Raw genomic sequence first — 22280 nt, 5'->3', positions numbered from 1 at the left:
CTGCTCCAGAGCTATGAGACGTGCAGCTCCTTCTGAAGTGCTCCTGATAAGGACGGAGCTCATTTGCTGCAGCTTTCTCTGCAGATGTGCTCCTCACCTTGAAATCCTCGTGGTTTGTCCTCAGCTCCTGACCACGGCCTGTTCTCTGTTTTGCAGGCTGATAACATGCAGAAGCCGCAGCTGGTGCGTGCTATGTCATCTTTAAACGTACCAGCATTTGCGGCAGCCCATGTTATTAAGAGCCACGTCGCCCAGGGGCCAGATGAGCTCTCTCTGGAGGTAAGCAGTTCCAGGCGTTCCGTGTTGTCGTGCATAAAAGAGGGCAGTCCTTTCTGCTTTGTTTTCCTACCAGATTTGCTGAATCTGGGATTGATGTTTCAATCTCTTTCAGGTCGGAGATCTGGTGAGCATTGTTGATATGAGGACATATCAACAGGCTGAGCCCCTGGTGGAGAGGCAAGCGTGGCTTTGAGGTAGGCACACGTTTTTGACTAGAGAGCACAGCTTCAGTAGAGTTGGGAATCTCAGCTTGGAGCTGCTCTGCCTGCACAGGATGGCTGCTGGATGCAAACAGTTGCCCTGTGTCACTGTCAGTGGACCTTCCCTTTGGCTCTGGGCTCGGGCTAATGCTCACCTGTCTTTTTGTTCTAATTACAGGTTGGGCTTTTCCCTGGTGAGTGCATGGAACTCATCAGCGGAAAAGTTCCCGATTCCCTCCTCAATTCATTGCCAAAGCCAGGTGCGTAATTTACATTTGACAATGCGAGTTAGTCAAATAGGGTCAGAACGTTACTTTCAGGGGGTTTGTTTATGCCCAAGTTCAGCAAGCTTAGAAAGAGAACTACAGTAATCTCCTTGGGCACCTCCAGGGATGGGGAAAATCCATTCTTGCGTGTCCTTGTTGGGAATGTTCTTCCCGTTGTTACATGCTCTGTCGAATGCATTGCGCTCAGCTTCGTCCAACCGAGCCAGGCCTGAAATGAACTGGTTTCTTTGTTTTGTTGCGCAGAGCCAAAGAAATGGGGCAAGCTCATCAACGGCCTTTGTTCCCTGGTGAAGGTCAGCCCTGGGAGAGCAAAGCAGCCTGAGCCTCCGACATTCTCCGGATCCATGTCCTTGCTTGACATCGTTGAGAGGTATTTAGCCTTCAGGACTTGAGGGCTGAGCTGTAGGAATGGAAGCATCCTCTGCTGTTTGAAACAGAGGGCGTTTCTAAGCTGTGTTTCAGCAGAAAGCAGGCAGTGCCCAGAACAGGCAACTTTTGGCCAGGGCTCGGTGCAGCTCTTCCATCACCCTGCACCACGTCTGACAGCATGCTCTGTTTTCTCTGCAGAATGAGTTCTCCCAGGAAGAGGGCAGAGTCAGCAGCTGGCAGTTGGTGTTCCTGCTTCTGCCTGGGCAAACCATCCCCTGTGGCCAAACACCAACTGCAGAGCAGTGCCAGGGAGCCCTCTGAAGCAGAAGTCTTGGTCCTGGCAGGTAAGGGTGCAAGTCCAGCTTACAAAACACTGCTTGTCAGCAACACAGGTAGAATTCATGCTTTCAGTGGGCTTGTACCTCCTTCTGGCGTTCAAGCCCGTGCCTGACATCTTCAGTTGATCCCTGTCTTTCCCAAATGAGTCTTGTCAACACAAGAGCTGGACCTGCACGTGGATCACTTTCAAGACAGTGACACTGTTGCTAGAAGCCTATTTGCTTCTGCCCACCACCACTACATAGCCAAATGTCAAGAATCTCCATGGTTCATCTTGCGAACGTTCGACACTAACTGCTGTACATCTGCTCCTTCCTAGGTGACCCGAGCCCTTGTATATCCCCAAGACGCAGGGCATGTTACGATGACGCATCTTCCATCAATGAAGAGTTGTTACTAAGCACAGAATGCTGCAGTTCAGATGAAAGCCTTCCGTATAACATCAGCTATCAAGAGAAGAAGGTCATCATCGTTGAAGCCTTCATTCATCCCATCCCTACTGAAGCTGCTGACCTGAGCCCACCAGACACCTCAGGCACCAGCCTGGACTCAATGTCTCTGCAGTGCAGCCCAGCCCAAGCACAGCCTGAGTGCCCCGACAGCAGCACCACCATGCAGGCTCAGGTCAGCATCACCGAGGAGAAGCTGAGCATCTCGCAGGGGGGCACAGAATCAGGACACGAGTCCCAGGCTCCGGGCAACAGCACGGTCTCTGAGCAGCTCTCATGATTACAAGAGAGGATGAGTCCCATCTTTCCTCCAGACCTCACACCCCCTCCTTTCTCCTATTGAATAAAGGCACGCTCGTGCTCAATCAATGCCTTGACTGAATTCCGAGTTTTCATTCGCAGAGATTGGGATGAGTGCAAGAAACTGCAAGGCAGCTCAGCTTACAACACTCTGGCTGTGGGGTTTGTGCGGCCGAGCTCTGGGTGTGTTCCCATTTTGCCTGACTTTGGGATGCCTGCAGCGAGAGCTCTGCTGCCGTTGTGTATGGCAGCAAATAGTCTCTAGCATCCTGGATGCTACTCATGAAAACCCCAAGCTTCCTGGCTGTGGCTGTGATGCTTTTCAGGGCCTTTTGATGCTCTTTGATGCCGTGGCTGCTCCCTAACACCTCTGTCCTCCCACCGTGTCCATTCCTGGCTCCCACCTGTGAGCTGTCCCTGCAGATCATCTCTAGCCCTGCCATCATCGCGCTGCAGCAGGAGGAGCTCGCCCTGACCAACATCAGGCAGTGCTGCCTGCCTCTCTCACTCTCTAGACCAAGTGTAACTACGCTGTCATGGAGACAAATGCTTTCTGTCACATCCTCCATCCCTGCAGACATTTACCGGTAGGTGGCTCTTGCAGAAGAAGATTCAAGCAGCAGAACCTTTTGCTCAGCTACAGCACACAAATGCTACAAAAGCAGGAATAACCCGCAAGCTCTGGGTCTGTTTGTCTTGCACAGGCATGCACTAACTGCGTTTGATGGTACCCCCCATCCTTGATTTCCTTCCCTGCTTCTTGTCTGATGACGCTGCTGAGCCAGGAACAAGCTGCCCAGTGTGGCAGAGCATGGTGCAGGGCTGTGCTGGGACCTCCTCCCCTTCATCTGCTGCAGATCAGTGCCACACACGTGCCATCGAGATGCTCTGGCACGGGATGTGCCTCCAACCCAAAGCTCCTTCCCACCTCCCAAGGAAAAGCAAAGCAACCCAAGCATCTCCAGCAAAGCTGCCCAGCAGACAGCAGGGAATGCAAACAGCTTCTGGCTGCTCCCCTGCACTCCTGTCCTAAGTAATAGACCCCATGAGGACTGGCTGGGAAATCAGTGCATGACACATGTGAGTGTGCACAGGATTGTGCAAAGCAGTGGGGTTCCATGAGTTTGTGTGTGTGTGTGTATCTCGGCTGTTATGAAAGCATGGGAAGACTGCCTTACTGAGTCCCAGATAATTACTTATCCTCAAATGATTTTTCCTGGCCAAATTTAAAGCCTCTTACAGGTAATCGAGACCAACAGGCTGTTGTTGCACAATCAACAGGCACAAACTAGATGAATAGCTGAGGAAAATAAAGCATCATGCCAAGGGTACTAGATAAGTGAGCAGCTTGAGATCTGCACATTTATGTGATACTCATGGTCTTAGACAATATTTGCTTAGTGAGGTCACATAGAATGAAAGTAAAATAGAAGAAGTGCAATTGGTCTCAGTTCACACAGCTGGCTGGTTTGTCTCAGGCTAATCCTGAACTGCCTCAAGCGACTGCTTTGGTGCTCTACAGAACAGCAACTTCAGAGATCTCTTTCTATTACTAAGTTTTTGAAAGAGCAATTTGCTCTGTTAATTATCCATCATTTTTGTGCAGTCTGTTTTGTCAGACTTGTCTTTAGCTTCCAAGTTGTATGTGAAGAATTGTTTCCGTTGTAATGCACAATGTACTAAAAATTGAGAGATGAAAATGTGAAGAGTTTTTCCAGCTTTGATTTCATGTCTGGAATTTTGGAACCCACTACTTGCAGTTGTTAATCTGTCCAAACTGGTCTGGTTTGGAATGCCCTCATCCTTCTTGAATCGCTGTTAAAGGCGGAGCAATTCCTACAAGTGCCATGGCCCCACTGTTGTTCTAATTCTTGTTTCTTTGTTTTCCACACGCTGCTTTTCAAGTCTCCTTTTTCTTTACAGTCAAAGTGAGAACTGCACTGTGAGGTGTCTGAACCTTGTTGTGCCTGTACATAAATAGAACAGCAGCAAAGCCAGACAGGTGACTGTGCTGACAGCTCTCGTAGCCAGTAACACGTAACTGTGCTAAATCCCTTGTGACGGCTTTGATTTCATTTTTGCCAGTGAAATCCTTGTAAAAGGAACTGCAGCAGTGTGATGAGCTAAGGTGAAGATGCTGGTTTTAGTAGTGCTCTAAGCTGAGTGGAAGGGCAATTGAATGAGGGTTATATGCTTTCTCTGGGACGATAAGGCTCTTTTTCCTGAGGGAAAGAGCCAGCTTTTCATGGGCTATATGTGGGCTTTGGCAAGGGCAGACAATCCAGTCTGTCAGGAAGCCATTTGAGGTGCTTCAGGTTTGTAAGCTTGTCTTTTTGTTTTTCAGGCGGATATTTGGAGCATGGGTGTAGTGCTGTATGCTCTGCTGTGTGGGTTTTCCCTTTGGATGATGACAATATGATGGCACTCTACAGGAGGATACCAGTGGGTATCAGTGGTGCTAGAATACACTGAGAAGGGAAATAGCTGAGCTTGACAAGAGGCCTTGCTTTTCGGATGGCAGAACATGCTGAGCTGTGAGTAGAAAGGCCTGTCTGCTGAATATTGTCCCTGTTTTTGCTGCTTTGTCTACCAGTATTTTGTGGATTTGGTTCTACGCTTGGTTGGCCTATGTGGCACTGTAGCCTAATTCTGTACCATGATAGCATACAGAATTTAAGGAGAAGTATTTTCCTGCCAATGGGCTGGATTTTTTTGTATCTGGTTCTTCAACTGGCTGCTCCCTATACTATCTGTAGTAAAAATACAGACACATCATTTGATTTCCCTGAAATGAATGTTCCTAAATGCCAGCTCTTCTCATGTCTACAAAGATCAAAGTTCTGCATTTGCTATTAGAATTTCCTCTTCCAGAATCAGGAGGTAATGTAGGACCCCACAGATTGCCTTCAGAATCCAACAGTTAGTTCTGTTTCCTTTCGGAGTGCATAACAACCTGAGCAAATGAATTGAATGACGTGGCTTGTTAGTCTGGTACAAACTCTGCTGTACACTGAAACCTGGTCCATTTGTAAGCAGGACTTTGTCCATCTCTGCAGGACAGCAGAAAACCCTTTGTGCTAATCATGATGCCAAGAAGCAGAATGCAGCAAATGGCAGATGATCCAACTGCTTCAGGTGTTCATTTCCTTAAAACTGAATAGTTTTGGACTGAGAGTTTGTAAGCAGAACAGAGCTCTTAAAGCTGTCAGAGATTATTTCTGCACTGTTCAATTCTATCTGCCTAACATACACCGGATCTCAGAACTGCATTGTTTGAACTGGTGGAACTTGTTGAAGTGAACTGGGATGAGCAAGTTTTAGAACTTAGTCAGAATGCAGTAAAAAATGGATAATCTCATGAGTATTAAGGTACAGGCTTGCTATTTCTGCACTGAATTTGTTTTTATTTTACATGGCTGTGATCTGAAAGTTGCTTGAAACGCAGGCACCTAGGCACTGTTGTGTAACTGAATTTCACACGATAGGTCCTGAAATATCCTGGAATCAAAAACTCTGACTTGTTTTAAGTCTGCTGCTTGAGTCTAATCAGGGTCATAGTGTCTGTGTGCAGTGTTTCTTTCCCTGTAATGCTCCACATCATTTCATTTTGGGAATATTGAAGGAAATGGACTATGTGCCATAACTGTTGTTAGAACAAAGTATGTCTGGTGTGATCTTATGCATAGGTTCTGTAACTGCTCTTCACAGCTCAGGTGTTTGACCTTCCTTTTGGTGAAGTGATGAAATACTGCTGGTTTCTATTTGTGCTTCTAGGCACCTTGAAGCTCTTAGGAATAGAACAATTGTCTCCAGTTCTTTTCAATGATATCAGTAACAGCTCGAGTGTTGCTGCCCACTAGGTAGACCCAAAGAAGCAGATTACAGTGAAACAACACACGAGCTGGACCTGAATGAGGATCACTTTCAAGACAGTGGCTATGCTGCTTCAAGCCTACTTGCTTCTTCCTGCCGCCACTCTATTACCAAGTATCAACAACCTTTCATGATTCAACTTGCAAATGTTTGAAACTAACCCTTGTGTTTCTATGCCTTCCTAGGTGATTCGAGCCCTTGTCAACCCCAAAGATCCAAACCAAGCAGTGTCTTTCCATCAATGGAGAGTTCTTATTAAGCATGAATCGCTGCAATTCGGATGACAGCCTTCCACATGGTAACAGTGATGGACACAAGGGGCTCATCCACGTTCATGCTCTCATATCTCCTGGCTCTGCTGAAGCTCCTGACCTGAGCCTGCCAGACACAGCAGTCACCTGCCTGGATTGTGACCCAGCGCCTTTGCAGTGCTGCCCATCCCAAGCACAGCCCGAGTGTCCCAGCAGCAGCACCACCATGCAGGAGCAGGGCAGCATCAGTGAGGTGAAGCTGAGCATCTTAGATGGGGACTTAGAGTCAGGCTGCCAGTCCCAGGCACCAGGCAGCAGCACCAGCTCTGAGCCACTCTCATCTTGACAAGAGGAGTCCCATCTTCACCCTTGACCTCTCAAGCCCTCCTGTCTTTTATTGAATAAAGTCACTCTCATGCTCAGTCATCGCCTCGACTGCATTCTGAGTCTTCAATCACAGGGATTGGGATGAATGCAACAAACAGCAAGGCAGCTCAGCTTGCAATGCTATGGCTGTGGGGTTCGTGCAGGCAGAGCTCTGGGTTCCCATTTTGCCTGGCTTTGGGATGTCTGCAGCAAGATCTCTATCATTTTGTATGGGAGCAAATAATCTCTAGCATCCAGGTTGCTGCTCATGATATATCCCAGTCTTCCTGGCTGTCACTTTGTGATACTTTTCAAAGCCTTTTGATACTCTTTTATGCCTTGGCTGCTCCCTAACACCTCTGTCCTCCTGCCATGTTGACTCACGTCTCCCACTTTTAAGCTGGCTTTGCAGATCATCTCCAGCCCTGTCATCATCACGCTGCAGCAGGAGGTGCTCACCTGGCCCAATGTCTGGCAGTGCTGCTTGTTCTGCAGATGAGCAGCTGCCTCCTCATCTCTTCAGCTACAGTAGTTTTTCTCAGGGCAGTTAGATGCAGTCATGCTCCTCTGGATTTGGTGTGTTAAATCCATGCTGCATGGCAGCAGTCAGTGCAATACAAAGGTGTTCTGTGTGCCATAGCATTTCTCCAGGGGCTGCCAAAGGTAGAAGCACAACACAGCACCATCCTTCTGACAGTAATGTCTGTGAGTGTTAGACATGTGAGCACTGCATCATCCCCAGCGTGTCAGTGCTTTTCCACACCAACCTGACTCTCACACTCTGCACTGAATGTAACTCTGTTCTTGTGGAGACAAATGCTTTCTGTCACATCCTCCATCCCTGCAACCATTTGCCGGTAGGCAGCTCTTGCAGAAGAATCAAGCAGCAGAACCTTGTGCTCACCCTACAGCATGCAAATGCTATGAAAGCAGAAATAACCTGGCATGCTCTGGGTCTGCAAGGCTGCACAGATGGGAGAGGTAGATTGTGTTTTTGCAGTGGAAGTTTCCAGTATTTTCAGTACATAGTGTAGGCCCTAACTGAATGTATAACCCTCTTGTAAAACAGCTGTATAAGTAGTTTTTCCACCAAGAAAGTTGCTGAACAGAATTAAGTTCAGACTGGGGGCATTCTGACATGGGGAGAATTGAGACAAGCACAAGATAAATACAGGGTGGGTAGAGCCCAGCACAGGACAGAATGAATGTACTGACTTTTGGAAACATTGCCCTTCTCTGTCCGCAGAAAAGTACAAGGCAGACCTAAAAACAAGAGGTTGGTAATTGACCTTCTATGGAAATGAATCCTAGCCACAGTCTCGAGGAGTCTGTGAGCCTGAGATGCTCAACCAATGAGAGCCATGAGAGCATCACCTGCAGTGGGTTTAGGGCACAGAACAGAATTGATTTCACTGACTGGTGTGCAGTTTCTCCCTTGCCAATAGGGGATGTGCGCGCAGTATTGCAATAATGAATAAGCACTGCTGCTATCGCTGCCATCTTTGCCTAACTAGAAATCTTTGACTTTGAGAGTTTCTCACACAAGGGGAGAGGGTAAGAAAGTAAGGAGGCACAGAAAACTAAGGGAAACTGCTCTTCTTTATCTTATCTATAAAAATTGATACGATGCTGTTGTGCATTTTTTTTAATTTTATTTTTAATTTTTTGCTAATGTCAGTTAGATTGTTTTAAAATATCCACACACCAAAATCTGACTACCAAGCAAATGTAATGAAAATGAAATGAAGGTGAGTTAGTGGAAAGCACAAGGCCATATTATATTAGGCTCCAGCAAATTTACAGGCAGTCACTGCACGAAGAGGTAGATCTGAGTTGCACATTATATGATTCCCACAAAGATTAAGGAAATCTGAAGCTTTCAATATATTTTTTTTATTCTTTTCTCATTTCATTTTTTAAACACCTGACCCAGACCCCAACCCTCACAGGAGCTGTAAAGATAACAGCAATAACCCGCAATGTAACTCTAATCCTAACCCTTACCCTGATTCTAAAATCGCCTCTAACTCCAAATGCAACAACAAAAATGATGCTAGAAGTTTGTAGCAAAAGGAACCTTTAACCTGATCATAATCCAAAAAACAATCATTAAGGTAACAATAATCTTTACCTTAAAAGTAATATTAATCAGAGCCCAGATGATGCCTGCATCCAATCAGAAGCATGCTTTGTATTATTTAAGAGTTGTATTTATTCCAATGAACTCTCTCTATTATCACTTTTATAAAGTAACAGAGTCTGTTCTTTTTCTCCTGACACTGTGCCTTACTCCTGACATCCCCTGGAAATGACCCAGATAGGGCACCATCAAAGTAATGCTAATAGTAATGTCAATCCTAAGGGTATCTCTAGCCTCAGTGTTAATGGGACGCTAACAACAATCCCAACAGCCTTAAACATTCTGGTGGTGTGACAGAGGTGCTGCCTTGCACATGCTGGGCAGTCCCATTGCCTGTTAAATGCAGGCGGCAGCGTAGAAACATGATGCCCGTGGTCAGAATGCCCTGTGGCAGATCCTGGCACCGGAGAACTGACCGGAGAACCATGAGAGAACTGACAACAAATCACGCGACATCAGAACCGACCCAGTGGTTATTTACAAGCCTTGGGAGACCCAGACAGGATCTCAGAGTGGTGAATGTAGGTACAGAAGTTGTTACTACTCTGTTTTCTTCTAAAAGCTGCTCAGCTGCTTTGCGTTTCAGACCATCCCTGGCTTCACTGTGTGCATCTGTCCAATTGATACCAGGTGTTTCTTCATCTCGGAAGTTGAGGGGGGCGGGGGAGAGTGGAAACAGAAATCAATTCAATTACTCATTTATTTATTGACAGAGATTCACGTTTGCTACGTTTGGAGAAGTTTTTATTTGTTTGCTGTGGTTTGTTTTTTTCTTTTTTTCTTTTTTTTTTCCCCCTTCCCTCCTCTTCCATCTTTGTGTTCTTCCCCTATAATCAAAAGAGAACGGATCCCCAGGGTCTGTCCCGCAGACGTTCTTTCCGTGGTCTCTGCTGCCACCTGCTGGCCAATACACGGAACTGCCACTGTTGGGCGTTTGGTGCCGGAGGAAGCACAACGCAGATCTGAGTTCTGACCGGTCTACGCAGCAAATCCGCCAATCTTTATTGTGATAAGCCCTCCACATGGCATTGCGCATGCACTCGAACACGCAACAGGCATAGATTTCTCCAAACTCCGTGAGGAGCAGGCAAGCAGAACAACTGAGCGCACCACTGCTTGTGATTGGGCCACCCACATCATAGAGATGTGTGTTAGATCTTTTACCCACCCCTGGACTGGCCTTGTTGTTTAACGATAACCTCTGAAATCTGAGTTACTGGTTCTACCACCTGTAGTGTAGAATAGGTAGCCAATAAATGCTTTTCAACTGTGATGTATCTTTATTCTGCTCCATGCCAAACCTGTGACCAAAACCTCATAGGGGTTCACAAAGAACTCTGGCTCTGCCAGAGCCCCCATCCAGACCCTTCTTGAGTTACATTCACATCTAGTTTGGCTGAAAAGGTTGGACTATAAATACTCAGTGCTTGGGCCTGTTTAACAGATATTTTTTCCTGATTATGCTGTTCATCGATCTTTTTAAACTGAACTCCTGCTCTAATCTGGTCTTTAAATATTTGTTGTCTCAAGACCCTAATGGGTCCAGACTGGATTACCTTAGGGGCTGGACGCCTAAGTCATGGCAGAAGATGGTTCTCTGACCTTTCCACCACCATTCAGAGACTGCATCTGGCTGCAGGCACTCTTGTCTCCCCATCAATTGGGCAGCCTGTTGTATTACAGCACCTGAGGGCCACTGGGGGGTTCAGTATGGATAACATAGACCCATCCTGATGTAAAGGTGATGGCTGTAGGATGAGATCCCTCGTTCCTGATGAAAACCTGGCTCTATGTCCAGGTGGAGGCCGGTAACGAGCGGCGTCCCTCAAGGGTCTGTCTTGGGACCGGTGCTCTTTAACATCTTTATTAATGACATCGATGAGGGAATGGAGTGCACCCTCAGCAAGTTTGCTGACGACACCAAGCTGAGTGGTGCAGTCGATACGGTGGAGGGAACAGATGCCATTCAGAGGGACCTTGACAGGCTGGAAAGCTGGGCTCGGGTGAACCTAATGAGGTTCAACACGGCAAAGTGCAAGGTTTTGCACTTGGGCCGGAAGAACCCCAGGCACCTGTACAGGCTGGGAGGAGTTGTCCTTGAGAGCAGCTCGGCTGAAAAAGACCTAGGGGTCCTGATAGATGAGAAACTTAACATGAGCCAGCAGTGCGCTCTGGCAGCCCGGAAAGCAAACGGGATCCTGGGCTCCATCAGGAGAGGGGTGGTCAGCAGGGATAGGGAGGTGATTGTCCCTCTCTACTCTGCTCTTGTGAGGCCCCATCTGGAGTACTGTGTCCAGGTGTGGAGCCCTCAGTACAAAAAAGATATGGAAATTTTGGAAAGGGTCCAGAGGAGGGACAGGAAGATGATCAGGGGGCTGGAGCACCTCCCCTATGAGGACAGGCTGAGGGAGTTGGGTTTGTTCAGCCTGGAGAAGAGAAGGTTGCGGGGTGACCTCATTGCAGCCTTTCAATACCTGAAGGGAACTTACTCCCAGGAGGGGAGTAAACTCTTCGAAAGGGCTGATAATAGCAGGACTAGGGGAAATGGTTTTAAGTTGAAGGAGGGAAGATTTAGGTTGGATGTTAGGGGAAAGTTCTTTACTAGAAGGGTGGTTAGGTCCTGGAACAGGCTGCCCAGTGAGGTTGTGGATGCCCCGTCCTTGGAGGTGTTCAAGACCAGGTTGGACGGGGCCCTGGGCAACCTGATCTAGTAAATGTGTATGTTTGGTGGCCCTGCTAGGCAGGGGGGTTGGAACTACATGATCCTTGAGGTCCCTTCCAACCCGGGTAATTCTGTGATTCTGTGATTCTGTGATTCTGTGAAAAATTTATTGACTGGGCTCTCAAAATCATCTTCATAGATTGCCTCTTTCATGCCTAATTCTCTAATATAATTTTGTTAGTCCTCCATAGGGGACCACAGGCTGATATTTAATGGTATGTCATTCTTATTTGGCCATGTTATATGACACACAGCCATAAATCATTCACTGATCAAATGGCTATCCTCATTATGTTGGACAGAGCATACAGTCTTTGCCTGAGGGCAGGGTGAGTAGTAATGGATGTCAGTTTTGAAATTTCCAGTCCATTCACCACAGCACTTTCTGCCTCCATGTCCCATAACCAGAGCAGCTATGCTGGCATGCTCTCTTGGTTTCTGCCTAAACCACTGTACTATATCCATCAGTTCAGCTGCTGTATTATGGGCAGCAGGGTTTGGGGGGTGGACACTGATCAGGGCACTCCCACCAGCCTATCCTGCATTTTTTTTTTTTTTTTTTTTCATTTTTGGGTTACAATCAGTCAGATCTCAAATAGATCTAGTCCAAATGGAACCTCAAAATCTGACCTTTTAGTGCCTTCATTTACAGAGTCCATTTTATACAGATTCCCTTGTACAGGTTCCCGATGGTCTTCCAGAAAGATGTTCCTGATCTTCCATAGGAGAATGATTGAATTAGGTTTTTTCCCCATCAAAACTGCCACCTGTCTTTCCAGTTTTTCAACACTGTCATTCAATAGCTGATTTGCATCAGCCTGAGCCTCTTCAGTTATGTTCAGACAGTTCAAGGCCATCAGCAGTGGCCATGCCACCATGAACGCAGCTAACTGTCATTCTCAAGTTGTACGTATGTCTTTGCTAAGACCATGGAAATACTCAGTCAGGTGGGCCAGGGACTCATGGACCCTCCCTCCGTCCCACACAGGGCCCCATTTTTCAGTGACAGAAGCAGTGCTGCATTTTGAGGATCCTAGGAATCCCAGGACATGCCCTGACAAAAGGTCATTCAAAGGGGTAGTCTTTCCCCATCCAAACCACCCCATGATATTCACAGAATCACAGAATTGTAGGGGTTGGAAGGGACCTCCAGAGACCATTGAGTCCAGCCCCCCCGCCAAAGCAGGTTCCCTACACCACGTCGCACAGCTCGGCATCCAGGCAGGTCTTGAATATCTCCAGAGAAGGAGATTCCACAACCACCCTGGGCAGCCTGTTCCAGTGCTCTGTCACTCTCACCATAAAGAAGTTATTGCACACATTAGTGCAGAATTTCCTATGGTCCAGTTTCTGTCTGTTTCCCCTTGTCCCTCCTCCACACACTGCTGACAAGAGTCTGGCCTCACCACTTTGCCCCCCACACCTCAAATATTTATAGACCTGGATCCTGTCCCCTCTCAGCCTTCTTTTCTCAAGGCTAAACAGACCCAGTTCACTTAGTCTCTCCTCATAGGGGAGATGCTCCAGGCCCTTCACCATCTTTGTGGCCCTCCGCTGGACTCTTTCCAAGAGATCCCTGTCTTTTTTGTACTGGGGAGCCCAGAACTGGACACAATATTCCAGATGAGGCCTCACCAGGGCAGAGTAGAGGGGGAGGATCACCTCCTTCGACCTGCTGGACACGCTCTTTTTAATGCACCCCAGGATGCCATTGGCTTTTTTGGCTACAAGGGCACACTGCTGGCTCATGGTCAATCTGTCGTCCACCAGGACGCCCAGGTCCCTCTCAGCAGAGCTCCTCTCCAGCAGCTCTTCCCCCAGCCTGTACTGGTGCATGCAATTATTTCTACCCAGGTGCAAGACTCTACACTTGCTTTTGTTAAACCTCATCCGGTTTCTTACTGCCCAGCTCTCCAGCCTGTCCAGGTCTCGCTGAATGGCAGCACAGCCTTCAGGTGTGTCAGCCAATCCTCCCAACTTCGTGTCATCAGCAAACTTGCTGAGGGTGGTCATTGATGAAGATGTTGAACAAGACCGGACCCAGCACAGACCCCTGGGGGACGCCGCTAGTTACAGCCCTGCAGCCAGACACTGCACCGCCAACGACAACACTCTGCACTCTGCCAGTCAGCCAATTCTCGACCCACTTCACTGTCCACTCACCTATCCCATACTTCCTCAACTCTGGTATAAGTATGTCATGGGAGACTGTATCAGTTATAGAGGTTATAGAGTTCAATTCCTGTAGTCAATTTGGCGGCCCAGGTGGGACCAGCTCTGTTCGCTGCAGGACCAGCTGAGAGGGAGACACTTTTGGCGCACCCTGAGATTTCTCTGAAGGACTCCCTTCCTCACCTGATCACTGCAGGGACAGACAAGGACCACCCATAGGTGGACCAGGTATGTGTATGGTAAGTGGAGCCCATATGTCTTGAGGAGACATCCTACACAGTTTACAGCCATACGTGCTGCTCCCAGGGAGGTGAGCTCATGGCTTTGGTTGCCAGCTGGGTAGGAAGACTCCTTGGGTGAGTTCCTATGAAAGGGAACTGTATGTCATATGAATGGAAACAAGAACAAATACTCTCTCCCAGGTAGTTGACAATAGGAGGGACCTAGGTTGGTCTCTCCTACGGGTATGGGATATAGTGGATAGCCTGTCAAATGGTAGCCTGGGTTCTCCAAGTTGTAATCACGGGGGTTATAGGTTGTATGTTCAATATTATCATCTGCTTTAAGTGTTTGGTACCGTGTGTCAAGCCGACTCTGGGAAAAACATTAACGTTTGCAACTGGTCGACCAGAGTATGAGTGTTATTAAGATTCCAGCTAGAAAACGTTGTCAGCATTGTGTAGTATGAATAAACCATGGTTTTTGATCTAAATGTCAGAGTGAGTGTGGTGTGAGTGAGACACAGAACAGCTGCAGGGTGAGTGCCGAGTCCCGATCCATGTTTCCTTCCTCCTGTGAGGGAAATGGCCAGACACGGACAAAGTGAAAGACTGTGTTGTCTGTCCACTCATAAGTACTTTCTGCTTGTATGTAAGAAGACGGGAGTTTGTACTCTGTAGATTAGTAAGATTGTCCTGAGGAGAGGTGTACATTCCACCCAACCAATGAATGTCAACACATTTATGTAATACTATGTACTGCTTGCGAGGAAGTGTGTGAGGGAGGTGGTTCAATCAGTGCTGGTTCTGTGGCACAGTGTTTATAACTGAAGAATACAGACTGTATTAAGGGAGTTTATGTGAACTGAAGAACTGTACTGTTTGACAAACTGTTTTGATGGTATAAGAAAGTGTAATTGTTAATGATGTTTGCCTTTTGGTACCATGGCAATCACCTAACAGACTATAACTAGTGATTGAAGGGAAAATGAAGGAAAAAGGGTTGATGGATAGGATGGCAGAAAGTCCTTAAATACACTGTCGGTCAGGTTGCACCTTCAGGAAATAAAAATGCAGAGAGGCTTTTATTGTAAAAGTGAGGCTGTAGGGATAATATAACAGAAACTATCAGTGCCTTGATTTGTTTCCTTTGTACTTGCTGTGCTGGAGTCATTTCGGAAAAAAAAAAAATGATGTCTTTTATTTTTATTGCATTCCCTTCCCTTGTAGCCTGGTGTAAAAGGTGCAGCCAACACCAAGGTCATCCCTTCCCCTTCTTGACCAGCAGGAGACAGGGTAGACTGTAACAAGATTAGTGTCTCAGCTGCTCTGTCATTTTGTAGTGTTGCAGGTCACCCCATCGGAGCTGGGGAATTTGTATTGCGGCAGAGTAGGAGTGTGTTTGGTAGAGCAGGCGTTGAAGGCCGTTCTTGAAACGCAGTCCTGTAAATCCTGGCCTCTGGCAGCCCAAGCTGTTTAGTTATGTTTTATGAATCAGGTCATATCGTGTCTGTCACAGCTTCCAGATGCCGAACTCCTTCTGTGACAGCTTTGTCAAGTGTTTTGAAAGGGCAAAAAAAAAAAAAACAGCTCGAGGGTCACCGTGGAGGGTAATGCAACGTGCAGGAATTGTTTTTCACAAAGAGCGACTGGCCAGGGGCAAAAGAAGAGTGAGAAATATGAAGAAAGAGGGGGCCTCGGTGGCTGTGGTGCCCTCACTATCCATCATCTCCCGTGTTTAGCACTAACAGACTGTGAATGAGCAATCCACGTAGTGACGTGGAGTCTCTGTACTAACATAGGTGGCGGGCCTGCAAGCAATGCAGAATGTGGATAGACTTGAAACAGCATCCCTGCTCTTAAGTGGTGACTTGCTGCTTAATTTCCTTTACATCTTCCCCTTGCAATCAGAACGCTCTCTGGGCCCACCTTCAAGCTTGTCAAGTGTCTTTCCCACCAGTTGGGATATTACTTGCAATGCAGATACTGTGACCTTATTTGTTAGCTTGTCAAGATATAACTTGAAATTGGGCTCAGCTAAGATACAATAATTGCTGTTTGCACAGGGGGTGATGCTGGCGAGATGCTCCCCATGAGGCCATCTGCTAACCTGTCTCAAATGTAATTTAATAGAAGTCAAATAAAATAAATCAAATTAAAGCATGCAGCTAATGCATGCAAGCTCTGAAATGAATTTGGATTACAAGCAGGCAGTGAGACTAAATAGTTGGTTTCTTCATCCATGAAGAAGGCATGCTGGATAAGACAGTAAACAGAAATAATTGAAGGAGACTCTCAGATTTTGAGGTTGATGGGATATTAGATGACAGGGAGAGATTACTGATATAAGAAGGTTTTTGTTACTAGTATATTCTTGTAGTTAGAAATCGTGAGTTAGAAGTCTTTACAAACAATGTGTTGATGTGCGAAGCTTTGTTAGATGTAGCAGGAAGATAAATCATCTTTGCAGTGCTTGCTGTTAGCTTGTCACGACTGTGATTTACAGGGATTTTCTTTTATTTAAATAAGTGTTTCCTTTAAAAGCATTCCGATAGTTTACAGAGCGGAAGATGAAGTGGCAGCGAATGCTCTGAAATAGAACTGTTTCATTGCAAGTGCTTCATTTCAAGTAAGGATTTGTTCAGACTGTGAAGAATGGCTGAGCTGCAGTGGAAGGATTCCTTGGCAACATAAATTGGAAGAGTTCTGCTAGGAAAATGTTGGGTTGAATATACAAGGAGGCACCAGAATTGGAGAAACATATCAGGCAGTATCAGCTTCACAAACATATAGTGTAAGTCTGCATTGTTTGTAGTAGGCATCAGAAATTCAAACTGATCAGCAGCCATCATTCATGCTGTTAAATTATTTGACAAAAAAGAACCTTCTGGAGATTGTATTCAAAACAGAATATCACTTATGAAGATAGGAATTAAAGAACAAACTGATCTCTTGTGTGAAAACTCCCACTTTAATGATACATAGCGTGTTATTAAGGAAAAGCAATTGGGTGCTGGACATTGTGTTCACTTCTGTTAGTTTTCCTTCTGGAGCTGATAAGACTGTTTCACAACCTGACTCCTTTATTCAGGTATACCTTTATTCCATGCTTTGTAGCAACTTCTGGGGCAAAAAATTATATAATATATATATATATATATATATATATATATATATATATATATATATATATATTTCATTTGTCCAACCTTCCTACTAGTAGACCTAAGAGGAGACAGTTTTCCTCTGCCCAGTAGTCTTCCTGGCTTGATGTTCCACTCCCAATAGTGATTGATGTAGAAAGGTGTGATTCATCAGAAATCTCTTCACTGAATGGAAGATCTTCCTGATCTCATGGTGGCTGCACAGTGTCTTGGCATACACACACTGGTTGAAATTTCCTCATGCTATCTACTTTATTGCAATGGCGAATCTTGCTTTATCTATCTTTCTGCCAAGTATGCTGAGATTCTGATTATGCCATAGGATCTCAGTTGCCTGATCATCTTGATGATATGTAAGTATTGCTTAGTTCTGAGCTTGCCTGTGAGCTCCAAGGTTCATCCGTGTTCTCTTGGAAAACTGATGTTCTGTCCATGATCTAAACAGCTACTGAGGAGCCTTTGATTTGAGGGTTTGAACACAAGCTGTTAAAACACTGCAGTGTTTCCAAGTCGCTCTTTAGCCAGGGGAATACAGATTAGGAGCAGCCACTAACATTGAATTGACAGTTCTCCTAAACACTTTTTTTTTTTACGTGCGTGATCAAGTTCCATTAATCATGTTTTAGACACAAACACTGGCTCATTCCACTTAATTCTTTATCAAGACAACACTGTATATCTAGAAGTAAGCTTGTCCAGGCTGAAGGATACATCAGTCCTCACCATTGGAGGGTGGGCAGCAGGACTCCCTGAAAGACCTTCTACGTTATTCCCCTACTTTCAATTTCTTACTCAATTCTCTGAGTTCATCTGAGCTCTTGCTGTCAAGATAAGATTAATTGTTATGAACTGGGAGACAGTTCTTGCTTATTAGTCTCTTTATATGGGAAGAGAGAATTGCTTTTGGGATATTCTACAATATGGGGTAGGTAGACTTGGACAGCAGTGATTCCCCAATTGAGGTCCTTTATTGAGAAGCTCTTGGTGAAATGAAGTGTTAGAAGGTGTATTTTCTAGACTTTGTTTTCTTTCCTTTTTCTCTTTTCCTATGAGTTTTTTAGGTGTAACAAGACACACAAGTTCATACTCTCCCAGCTTGCTAACTGAGGAGAAATGCAGGATAATATTTTAAGAAACATTCCCTGTCAGAATATTTCTAGAGCGGTGGAGTGATAAATATCAAATCAACTGAAGACCAAGAATTTAATTTTTCCCATCTGAGCCAATCTACGATGCTTTTTATCTTGACAAAAAATTGATATTTTATCCCTTTGATAATGGGAGGCTCTGATTTCACTTCCTTTTAATATATCTCATTTCTTATGAGCCATTCCCTGAGGAAGACCTCAAGTCAGAGGCAGAGATGGATCTGTACCTCTTAAAGACACAACCCATGTTTAAGAATGAGCACTGCTTTATGCTGCTGGTGGGATTAGGTGGGTTTAAATTCTTCTCTTTACTACAGAATGTGTCTCACGTAGAGCAGAAGAGCTCGAGGGACTACACAACACAGCTTGTTTCCCTGTTAAATTTGGCTGGTAGTCCCAATGGTGAAAGAAATAGTGACAGGTGCTCTGTTTTCCACGCCCATCGTAGGGCCAACAGGTATCATTTCATGTCCCACGCTGATCTTAGCTTCATGGAGTAAAGAAACACTGGGCAAAACATTGAATCATTTGCACACCGTTCCTCACCTGCCCAGATTCCCACAAGGTGCTTTTCCAGAAAAAAATAAGGGCTTCAGGGGTAGATCCATAGGAATCAGTAAGAAAACAAATGCCTGTCGGGTTATCTCTGTCTCCAGCCTCTGTGAGGCTGTTATGTACAGAATGGCTTCTAGTGCTCAGGGCAATGTATATTTAATGTTAACTTCTACTTCTCCACGGGGGAAACTCTTCCATATAATTCACTGATATTCAACTTCTGCAAAGTTTCGTCCTGTTAACCCTGGCTTCGCCATAGTTGAGTGTTCTAAGCAACTACTTTTGGTACTGTGCCTGTTCTCTGAGTGATGGCAATGAAGGGCAGGGGAATGCTGCACTGGGGTGAAGGCTGTCTCTCATAAGGAGAAGAAATGGGTTGAGGTGTAAGTCAGCGTGAGAGACGTTTACTCCTGGAGTGTGCCCTGGGTGCATCCTATTGTTTGTGATCGCTACTGCAGACTGTCCATCTGCTACCCTTGATTTCTACAGAGAAGCTATTAATGACATCCACAGAGCTGGGGATGTGGCCCATGGGCAGCTTATGGCTCAGAATTCAAAGCTCTGCTGCTCTGCCCTGAAGATGCAAAGTCAGCTTGATCCCTTTAGGGATCTCAGATAGGCAGAGGTTTCTCTAGCTGAGAATGTCACCAGAAAGTGCAGAGGAGTTGTTGTTCTCACAATATAGAAATATGCCCTGCAAATGAGATAGATGGGCTATGAGTGAGCAGTGTATGTGTAGGATAAAATGCAAAATAAAGGGTGAAAATATTGCTGTTTTGAGGCTGAAACCTTATTAAAGTCCTGTCTGTCCGATTTGGGCAAATTCTTTCTAAAGTATCATGTGTCACCAAAATCCCATTAAACTGTCACATAAATTATCAGAGTTTCCTTTTCCCATCAGCGTGGATTACCCAGGGAGATATTTTTATGACAATGGAAACTTTCTCAGTCTGCTTCTCCTGCCTGATTTCATTTCAGATGAAATCCTTCTCTCAGAAAATAGCCAGTGGATTTCATAGCTCTGTGGATTTCTTTGCTTTGCCTTTGCAGCACTTATCCTGCAGGTCTCTGCTGCTCTCGTGTCCTGCCTATACTTCATTTTACGTATGGGACAGTTTAGGGCAATGGTTCCACTGCTTTGCTCATCCTGAATGAGCATATTGTTGCAGTCCGTTTTATGGATCTCCAGTGTCTTCTGCATCTGCTGACTGCATCTTCTACTGTTTCTACAAGGCAATCTATGTTTTTCTCACATAGACTGAAAAACATATGGACTGATGATTAGTAGTAGAAAATACATGCTAGTAGGAAATACTTGGATACCTGAAATTACCTGGTGCTGCAGGAAAAAAATAATCTCAAGCCAATCTCAGGATCCAAGAGTTGGTTTCAGTGGTATAGAGGGCATTCTTGGACCTAATTTCTAAACCTGTAGCTAGGATGACCTATGTGATAATAGACTTAGCACTGATTCTACTCTGAGCTCTGTGGTGGAGTATCTTCATACAGAACTTTTATAGACAAAGACTAGCGGGAGGGTAGTGTAAATATGGAGGCACACATGAATGCAGTCAAGTTACTGTAGATAGGTTTAGCAGATAGACAATAACACTGTTGTTTCTTCTCTGTTCATCTTTCCTTTTCTAGCTTAAAATCCATTTTCCCTAATTTTCTTAATACATTGTTAACACCAAACATGTTATCGTTCCTTAATGGCTTTTTCACCAGTTTAAATTTTTAAACTTTGGTGGCCAGCAGTAGACACCATACTTAAGCAAGTTGTTTTTGTTCATTGGGTTGAACAAGGTGGGGAAAAAAAGACCAATAGAACAGCATTACTTGTGTTAGCTGAGACATTGATGTTAGTGTGTCCCAGAAGGAGAAATGTCATTTTTGGGAATTTATTTACATCATCAGCTCATCCAGTATAATCCCCAGTTGTTTTTGGCAGTAATCCTTGCTAGCCAGCTGTCCTCCGTCTTAATTTGATTCCGATGGAATTTGTCTCAATACTCTGTCTCTGGATATTGCCGCCAGGCTAGACTGAGAATGTGTGGCATACAATCGTGGATGGGAACGTTCTTACCCTACAGTAAATGCAAGGTTAGTTTGTGATGAGTACCTGTGAAGCTAACATTAGCAGCAATATAATAGGTATGCAGTTTAAATTTTGAAACTCAGTTGTATATGCATAGCTCAGAGGACTGGCAGAGTGAGATAAAGAATGCCAATGAATGTTGAGTTGCATATCTGGTTCAAAATGCAGTGGTTGTAATATCATGCTATACTAATGCAGATGCAACTGCTTAGATGGAGATGTTAGTTAAAAACTTAAACAGTATTCAAAGCATTGAGGACTTTAAGCACTGTGGTTTCTCAGCAATGAGGTTCCTAAGCATTGAGGTTTCTAACCAATGAGGATTCAAAGGTAAGCACTGAGGATTCTACACATTGTGGTTTCTAAGCATTGAGGATTCTAAGTTAAGCATTGAGTATGCTGAGCATTGAGTATGCTAAGCATTGAGGATTCTAAGTATTGAGGTTTCTAAGTGTTGAGGATTCTAAGCTAAACATTGAGGAATCTAAGTACTGAGTATTCTAATCATTAAGGATTCTAAACATTGAGGATTCTAAGCTAAGCATAGAGAATGCTAAGCGTTGAGGTTTCTAAGCATTGAGGATTTGAAGCTAAGCATTGAGGATGCTAAGCATTGAGGATGCAAAGCACTGAAGATTCTAAGCTAAGCATTGAGGATTCTAAGTATTCTGTATTCTAATCATTAAGGTTTCTAACCATTGAGGATTTTAACCACATAGGTTTCTAAGCAATGAGGTTCCTAAGCGTTGAGAATTCTAAGCAAAGCATTGAAGATTTTAAGCATTGAGGTTTCTAAGCAATGAGGATTCTAAGCATTGAGGTTTCTAAGAATTAAGGTTTCTAAGCAAGGAGGATGCTAAGCATTAATGTTTGTAAGCATTGAGGATGCAAATCATTGAGGATGCAAAGCATTGCGGTTTCTAAGCAGGGAAGTTTCTAAGCATTGAGGTTTTTTAGCTAAGAAAACAGGATGCTAAGCATTGAGCTTTCTAAGCATTAAGGATTCTAAGCATTGAGGATTCTAAGCTAAGCATTGAGGATGTTAAGCATTGAGGTTTCTAAACTTTGAGTATGCTAAGCATTGAGGATTCTAAGCACTGAGTAAGCAAGGAGATTTCTAAGCATGGAGGAATCTGAGCATTGTGGATTCTGAGCTAAGCAATGACGATTCTAGGCATTGAGGTTTCTAAGCATTGAGGAATCTAAGCATTCAGGTTTCTAAGCATTGAGGTTTCTAAGCTTTAAGGACTTTATGCATTGAGATTTCTAAACATTAAGGACGCTAAGCATTGAAGATTCTAATCATCAAAGGTTTCTAAGCATTGATGTTTCTAAGCATTGAGGATGCTA

The 22280-nt window shown here is 45.0% G+C and overlaps 1 protein-coding gene across 1 annotated transcript in view; it reads right to left on the bottom strand.

The window, feature by feature from the left end:
- The window catches only part of LOC146759749 (obscurin-like protein 1), a 57094-nt gene extending 37061 nt beyond the window's left edge, over positions 1-20033 (bottom strand). The window contains exon 1 of the mRNA XM_085509866.1: positions 19937-20033. Coding sequence (XP_085365992.1) covers positions 19937-20033 — 97 coding nt within the window. The remainder of the gene's footprint in view (positions 1-19936) is intronic.
- Between the last annotated feature and the right edge of the window lie 2247 nt (positions 20034-22280).

The sequence above is a fragment of the Coturnix japonica genome, chromosome 9 (genome assembly GCF_054131305.1).
Source record: "Coturnix japonica strain WE chromosome 9, WE-NBRP24, whole genome shotgun sequence".
Classification (NCBI taxonomy): Eukaryota; Metazoa; Chordata; class Aves; order Galliformes; family Phasianidae; genus Coturnix; species Coturnix japonica.
This window is presented reverse-complemented; position numbering and strand designations above follow the sequence as displayed.